The following is an 8,507-nucleotide window of genomic DNA, read 5'->3' on the forward strand; positions in this document are numbered from 1 at the left end:
TACAGAATATCATGGGTCAATGATATGGTAAATGAGCTCTACTCGCTTATTCTACATTATATGGATTTCTAAAGGATTGTAGAATTCATCCTCATCGCCAAGCATGGCTCACACATTCTTCTACCCAAAAAACCTACTAAGGCTACCAGGTGGAATGACTTATTGGATTGTATCATTAATTTTATCTATCGAATTGACTAGTCGGAGCGACTTAAATATAAAATTACAAGTGTCAAAGTGTCATATGTTGCTTTCCTAGGAGTCATATGTTGCTTTCCTATGTGTCAATATGCGTTTCTAAGAAAAGTCCACTCCACTTAGTTCGCCTAGTTAGTGGTCCTCGGGATTGACACACGGTTAGAGTAAAGATCAATATTGATGAGTTAACATATGCCTATGACAATTTATGAGATGTCTGACATCTACATTGCCATCTTTTTATCTCATAGATCATTTTTTTCACTCTTTTGGAGGGGTTCATTGGAGGAACTGAGAATTTAGGTCTGTAAAATACGTGTATTCTCCTTTTCTACACATTTTTCTTACACAGATTTCTTCCAGGTAATATAAATCTATAACAAGATCCTCCCTCTCTGGGTAATATAAACCTATGACATGATCTTCCATTCTAAAATGATTTACATAACTAAATAGGTTTTTTTCCCTCATTCTTTCAAAATATTCTCCTAATATATTCAATTACACCCCACAACTCTGATGTTGTATATTGTTAATTGATTCTATAGTCAAGGTAACTCCCATCATAAATCTTGGGTGGTTTTCAGTTTTTGTTAAGTGGCATCCTTTAATTTTGAACTCAGAAAGTAAAATCAATATTTAAAAAATGATCTTTGAATATACCGTATCAATAAGAGCCATAACAATCCAGGGTACAGTGGAAATATTCACCTTTTTCTTTTTTATTTAAAGTCAATATTTAAAAAATGATCTTTGAATATACCGTATGGTGGAAATATTCACCTTTTTCTTTTTTATTTAAAAAAAAAATCAACTTCAGCTTACAAGTTACAACCGCCGAGCTCAACCACCCATCTACATTTAAAAAAAAAAAGAGGCTGCCCCCCAGCAATTGCCCATCTACATTTAAAAAAAAAAAAGAGGCTGCACTCCAGCAATTGAGACTTTAAATAAACAGGACATATGAGCTGCGTTAGCCTGTTGAACCTCCAGAATTGAGGACCGCCGCCATTGTTGTCTCCTCCATCGCACAAAGACGGTAATCAACGTATCAAGTCTTCATTAAAATTACTTTAACTAAGTTATGCTTTACTCTCATTTCCAGTCCATGTTATCTAGAAATCGATCGAGATACGCAATTTGACAAAATTACCGAGCAGTCTCCTGAGGAAATTTCATCAGCAATTCAATTCGCTTTCTATGCAACTCAAAAGTCCAACTTTTCCTGCGAATCGATCCCCAACAACAAAACTCGAAAAAATCATCCTTTACCATAATCAAATTTTCAATATAGCGGTTGAGAGGATAATGAAAACCATCAACCCTGCTTTCTTGTTCCTCACATCAATACTCCTCATCCGCCTTTCATCTTCCACCGCCCGCGACACCATCAACCCCAAAACCCCACTCTCCGGCGACCAAACCCTCAACTCCTCCGCCAACCTCTTCGCTCTCGGATTCTTCACCCCCACGGGATCCACCAACTGCTACCTCGGCATCTGGTACAACAACATCAAAACCCAAACCATAGTATGGGTAGCCAACCGCGACTCCCCTGTTACTGGCAACTCCACCGACGCAATCCTCTCCATCTCCAGCAACGGCACCCTCCTCATCACAAATCGCAATACAGGCGTCGTCGTCTGGTTCTCCCAGAACTCGACCTCCCTCGCCACCCCCATCGCTCAGCTGCTCGACACAGGAAATTTTGTCGTTCCTAAATTAACCGGCGAAGATGACGAGTTCGCTTGGCAGAGCTTCGACTACCCGACGGATACCATCATTTCTGGAATGAAGATAGGAGTAAGCTTCGACACAGGCATCAACCGCACGGTAGCGGCCTGGAAGTCGGATACGGACCCCAGCTCCAGCAGCTACACCGCTTCCATGAATACCAACGGCGACCCGCAGTTGTACTTTATGTCCGGATCACAGAGGCTCTGGCGCAGCGGCCCATGGGACGGCCTTCATTTCTCCGGCGTACCGGACACCAGCTCATACACTCAGTTCAACATTACTTTCAGCTTCATCAACAATAAGAACGAAGTCACCTACTCCTTCCACACTCACAACCCATCCATCGTGACCAGGCTACTGGTGAACCAGTCGGGACAAGTGCAGCGCGCAATCTGGCTATGGGATGCCGAGCAATGGAACTTTTTCTGGCAGGCGCCGCGAGACCAGTGCGACAACTACGCAGCCTGTGGGCCATTCGGTGTTTGCGACCCAAACACGTATCCCGCCTGCGAGTGCGTGCAGGGATTCGTGCCGAACAATCCGACCAACTGGGAGCTAAGGTCTGGGAAAGATGGGTGCGGGAGGAAGACGAAGCTCGATTGTACGAATGGGACGGATGGGTTCGTGACGGTGAGCGGGGCGAAGGTGCCTGACACGGCGCAAGCGATTGTCGACTTTAGTTTAGGGCTGGATGCATGCAAGGCAAAGTGTTTGAGGAATTGCTCCTGCACGGCTTACGCGTTGGCGAATCTCAGCAGCGGGAGCGGGTGTTTGATGTGGGTTGCCAACCTCGTCGACATCCGGCTTTTGGCAAACGGCGGCGGGCAGGATGTCTACGTGCGAGTCGCGGCTGTTGATTTGGGTAAGCATTTTGGTTTAATTTAAAGTTAAAATAATTGAATCTCGATGCATGATACAAACTAAAAATGACACCAAATCTTCTTGCTTGCTATGCATCTCTTTTTCATATTTTTAGATTTTAGTTTTCTATTGCTAACTTGCTGATATTCAATAATGAAAGAAGCTTTGAAACGTTCAACTTGACAGGGATTTCATGAATTTGTTGAAAATATTTGATTAATTTAGGAGAAAAAATAACAGTGTGCATATGTAGTTAGTCAATGTTATGTCTCATAAGTCAAATAGAATAAAAAAAGTTTGTTGACTTGCTCAAGCATTCAAAAAACATTCTTAATAAATTTAGGAATGTCAAATATAGTTGCTGCTAATAAATAATGCTTTATTCTTGAAATGAACTAATAATAAAATAAATTTTTAATCATTAGACATTATGTGATTTCTTATGAATAAATTATTTGTTATTTAACTCATGCTAGCATTCATATCATTAATAATTTTAGTCATATGAACATTCACATGTAAAAATTAAAAAAAAAATTAATAATTTTTATATGAATTAATTTGAGGAGTATAGAATTCGTTGTTTATTTTAAAATTTCTTGAGGAATATTTACATCCATACCGCTCAAATGTTATGTTCTTACATATCAAACACCTAATTTTCAATTTCGACATACATACCACAAAAGGTGTATTTCAATTTTAAAACTTTAAAATGCGGATATCTTTGATGAGATACGAAGGACTTAGGTCATATAATGTAAAAAGTCAAATTTAGATGTTAGTTATTTTAATACATAGGAATTTGGTGTGGTAAAAGGCCCCTTTTCTTAAATATGAATGTGATCCCTCTAGTGATATGGTAGACCAAAGTGAATTCATCTTAAAAAAGTACTTTTTAATTTTAAATTAAAAAACTCTAAAGTTAAGTCTTAATGAACCTACTTTTGTGTATATAAATTTAATCAATCCCATTATTAGAGGCAGAATTAATTGACTTATAACGCACCTATCCGAAGCTAGAAGGTATGCGTATCGAATTACATGATAATATGTACAAATTAGTTATAACATCACGTGGTGCATTAGGGGAAATTAAATTAAATGACGATTAATCAGGCTGCTATTGCAGTTAGTATGGGTGGACATATAATATAAAATAATAAAAAAATTATAAATTTATCTTATATAATTAAGATAAAATAAATGATGATGGCGATGTCCATGATACATCAATTTGAGCTATTATATCTTTATATTACAATTAATATCAATGATTTATATCTATTTCAAAAAAAATCGTTAAGGAATTACTAATTTAATAATAAGGTAATTAAGTGTGAAATCAATTGTTCTCATAACATGCATGAGGAAAGTTGCTTTGTTGAATTTGAATTCGTTTGACTGCTTGGTGCTATAGGCTATAGCTTGTAATAATACTAAATGCAGGGTCAATATCTCATAATCATACGAGTGATCAGACGGCCGTGATTGTGCCGACCGTTGTGGTGGGAGTCTTCCTTCTTGCCGGTCTGAGTTGGTGCCTCTGGAGAAGAATGGGCAAAAGGCAGCGTAAGTACAGCTGTGCACGTTTTTCATATTTTATTATGCTTCAGAATGGATGGTATTCTTTCGCTTTGTTTGAACCTTGAATCCGTTTAAAATGGTAGTTGGAAAGAGACCTTATGAGAAATAATTTCATGTTCAAGCCTTTTGTTTCGACTCTATTTTTTATATTTTAAATTTTTATATTTAAATCAACTTAATATTGCGATTCTAAGCAAAAAATAAACACAGGTTTTTTTTTTCTTATGTGTTTTAGTTTATGTAAATGTTTGCCTGCCCCTACTACTATACGAGTTGATTGAAACTCAGTTAGTTATTTTCATGTGAAAAATGAAAATAAAGTAATTGGCAAATTCTTTTATGTCCTACGATTTATGGTTTGAAGGGAAGGATCTATAATGATGGAGACCTCCAATTTATGTATTTATTAATACTTTCTCACTACTTAAATTCAAATCATTGCATTTATTTGTCCTAAAAATGTTTTAAATGTTAACTTGAAAAGAGATTCTTTAATAGTTTCTTTGTGAAATTATTCCTGAACTTGCATAATAGGTGATTTTGTCCCTTTTTGTTGCTGCATCTTTTTTAATCTGTAGTTTTAATAGATGTTGCTTAAATTAAATAAATGATCTCTTCTCTTTCGATAGGTATGTCACGTACGAGCTCCAATCATATTGAAGGCAATGCAGAACAGGAACGACTACACAATGACTATGAGTTGCCTATGTTTCCTCTGGAAAAAATCACTGCTGCGACCAATAACTTCTCGTCAGAAAACAAGCTTGGAGAGGGTGGCTTTGGTCCTGTCTACAAGGTAACTAATTTAGCAAATTACTATTTAATGCTAATTATTTGCTCAATATATATAAGGATATAGAAAGGTTTGTTTATTTTTACTTTATTGACTTGACAGTGCAGAATGTTAGATAAGAAAATTTGATTATCTGATTTCGCTATTAAGTTTATGATGTGGTTGATTGATGAGAAGCTGCATTACTTGATGAATTTGCAGGGTAGGCTTGATGATGGACAAGAAATAGCAGTGAAGAGGCTTGCAAAGAGTTCAGTCCAAGGTCTTGATGAGTTCAAGACTGAGGTAATGTTAATTGCCAAACTCCAGCACAGAAATCTTGTGAGATTGCTGGGTTTCTATATTCAAGGCCTTGAAAGAATGTTGGTGTACGAGTATTTGCCTAACAAGAGCTTGGATGCTTACTTATTTGGTATGTTTTGCTCTTAAGTATCTAAATATTGGAGTCACACTTCGGGTCTTTCATTGAAGGAATTATTATTTGGCATAGTTTTACATGCAATAAAATGAGCATAGAGTGGAGTAGTCACTGAGTATATATAGCGGTTTACTTTTTTTTTTTGGGACATTTTAGTGAAGGTAATCACAAACACATGCACACTACATACACATAGCCTTGAACCTAGGACTTCTTGGTTGATGCATAAGCTCTCAACCAATAACCTTGGATGGCTTGCATGCTGTGTATGCTCTCCTTTTTTTAGTACACCACGAGTACAAACCTTTATACTTGACAAAACTGAAGTGCACATTGATGTAATTCAAAAAAAAAAAAAAGTGCTTTGGTACATTACACAAAATTTAAGTATGGCATTCACACCTATATTTTATCCACTCATTGGGATCAAACGAGTACAAACCTTTATACTTGACAAAACTGAAGTACACATTGATGTAATTCAAAAAAAAAATGTGCTTTGGTACATTACACAAAATTTAAGTATGCAATTCACACCTATATTTTATCCACTCATTGGGATCAATATTATATTTTTTTTAAAACTTGAGTTGGACTGACTAATTTAGAGCTAATTTTAAGAAAAAAATCACAAGAAAGCTTGAAATTTCACAAGATTCATAATAAGAATATTTAATATTTGCATTGATGAAAAAAGAATGAAATACATATACATTAAAAGATTTTAAAAGAAGGATGAAATATTCTATAATGGTTTGTTCGGATGATATTGATTATGTGAGCTGTGTAAAAGCATGATAGTTAATCATGATCTTCAAGAAGATATAACCTATAAATTTTTCGAACTCACCAAATCATTTTCCCTTTAGTGAGATCCTAAAAAACACAATGATCAAAATATAAAATGAATATGCAATACTTTATTTTGTGGTTTTATAGCTATGGCCTTTGGTAAGTTTGTGGATAGAAGAAACAAGAGCAACAAGGTGTAGAATATGCAATACTTTAGTGATAGTTAAGTTAGGAGAATTAAGATGTATCCATGTTCTACAATATTTGTTAAAGATTCTTTTATAACTTTTATTTGTTTTTTTTTTTTCTAAAACTTGATTTATAAGAATGAAATATACTGACATGATTAATTATGTGGTTATTGACCCTTGAATCTAGTATCTAGAAGGTAGAATAATTAATAGAGGCATTAAAAATATAAGAATTAAAAGTTATAACATTTTGAACAAGAGATGAGATCTGGATGACTTTTCTAAGGAATTTAAATAACTTCTTAATTTTTCAATTTCTTCTTAGTTATTCTTTTCTAATTCTACTAGGCAAGTTTTTTTTTTTTCATTTTTGTTCCCTTCTTATTCTTGAGGATTTAATGGAGCTTTTAATATTTATTTTTGGTGTGCCCTTTCATTTCGCATTAGTTGCACCATATAATATCTTTGAAAGAAAATATTTGTCCTTCTTTTGAAGAAGGTTTTATAACAAAAAGCCTTTTATTTTGGGATTCACTAGTTGTCATGAAAATATTTTGAGGGAAAAGCCTTAGCATCAATGTCATTTATTTTCAGTGGCTATATGTGAGAATGCTTCCTTTAAAGAAGGGAGAATTTGTTAGCTTGGAATTTGAATTCTAATTTGATCAAATTCATATTGAGTTCCACTATGAACATAAATATTCTATGTCACTCCATGCATTGCTTGAGGATCAATGAAGTCTCATAGCATGACATTTCAAGATCTTGATAATAATCCAACTTCAACCAGTAAACCTCCATGATATTAAACTATTCAACGATAAGAAGATTTTCTTATTTGATAGTGTTTAATTTTGTCTTGATTTTCTATATGACCGCAATATCATTAACTTTTGAGTAGGTTTATTTGACTACATCTAAATATTTTTTTTTTGTTATGGAGAGAAATATAAATTGTTAACTAATTTTGGGTAGCATAATATTCCACAATCATATTATGATCATGGAATCATCTTATTCAAAGATGTCTTTAGGTTTTGGGATAGGGAGAGGAAAACTACTAATAATTTAGTTCATTGAAAGTGACAATGAAAGTGACAACTTGAATTTTTTTGCTCATTGAAAGTGACAACTTGATGAGGATAGGAAAACTACTAATAATCAGTGGCACTCAAATCATGAAAATAAATTTGACAATTAACTTCTCTTTGAATTTTGTGTCATGTGTGTTCTCTCGATAGTCATAGGCTTGGCATTGGATCCTTTGTCATCATTTTCTCCAAGATAGCTGAGGCACACCATGGCAAATGGTACGAGCCGACTCGAGGTAGGCCAAAAAATTCTGGCCAAGGATTTCGGACCCTGACCCTGTAAAGAGGAGGAAAAGTCTGAAGAAAGAAAAAACAGATGAGGCCCGAACCTGCTTCAATTGATGTAGTTGACTTGTCTGATAATGCTACAGAACTGTAACCGAATAGCTTCGACGGGAAACTCTAGCGTATGGGCCTGATGCAAACATGATTGTTGAAAGCCAACAAGACAAGACTGATGAAGAGGTTGAGGTTGGGGAAAAGGAGTCGAAGGAAGTGAAGGTCATTGGTTCTTCCCAGCCTTCACCTTGGAAAGGAGGTATCTTATTCCAAGAGAGGGATGAAGTTTCGAGAGTTATCTCTGAAATGGGAAAAATTTTAGGTTTCCAAACAGTCTCTTTGGCTATTGACAACTTTTTTAACAACTTTGTGACGTTATCTATAATACAGATGAATGATGTGAAGGTTGTGAGCCTTTGGAGGATGTTGTGAAGTCCGCCCCCACTGTAGTGGCCCGTCAACAGGTCGAATTCGCGGAGCTTCTACCCCTAAATTCCTCGATAGGGCAATGGTCACCTGACCCCTTGTTCACTGCCGGCTCTTAATAGGAGCGATTAGAG

General features: G+C 35.7%; 1 protein-coding gene across 2 annotated transcripts in view; it reads left to right on the forward strand.

The window, feature by feature from the left end:
• The first annotated feature begins 1,152 nt into the window (after window positions 1-1,152).
• Window positions 1,153-8,507, forward strand: part of LOC110019606 (receptor-like serine/threonine-protein kinase SD1-8) — an 11,777-nt gene continuing 4,422 nt past the window's right edge. The window contains exons 1-5 of one of the 2 annotated variants that reach the window (XM_020717341.1): window positions 1,153-1,237; window positions 1,304-2,797; window positions 4,246-4,368; window positions 5,013-5,179; window positions 5,378-5,588. In XM_020717341.1, coding sequence (XP_020573000.1) covers window positions 1,399-2,797; window positions 4,246-4,368; window positions 5,013-5,179; window positions 5,378-5,588 — 1,900 coding nt within the window. In that variant the 5' untranslated portion in view covers window positions 1,153-1,237; window positions 1,304-1,398. The remainder of the gene's footprint in view (window positions 1,238-1,303; window positions 2,798-4,245; window positions 4,369-5,012; window positions 5,180-5,377; window positions 5,589-8,507) is intronic. The other variant, XM_020717340.1, reaches the window with a different exon arrangement.

Source organism: Phalaenopsis equestris, unplaced genomic scaffold, assembly GCF_001263595.1.
Source record: "Phalaenopsis equestris unplaced genomic scaffold, ASM126359v1 Scaffold000063, whole genome shotgun sequence".
In the NCBI taxonomy this organism is placed as follows: Eukaryota; Viridiplantae; Streptophyta; class Magnoliopsida; order Asparagales; family Orchidaceae; genus Phalaenopsis; species Phalaenopsis equestris.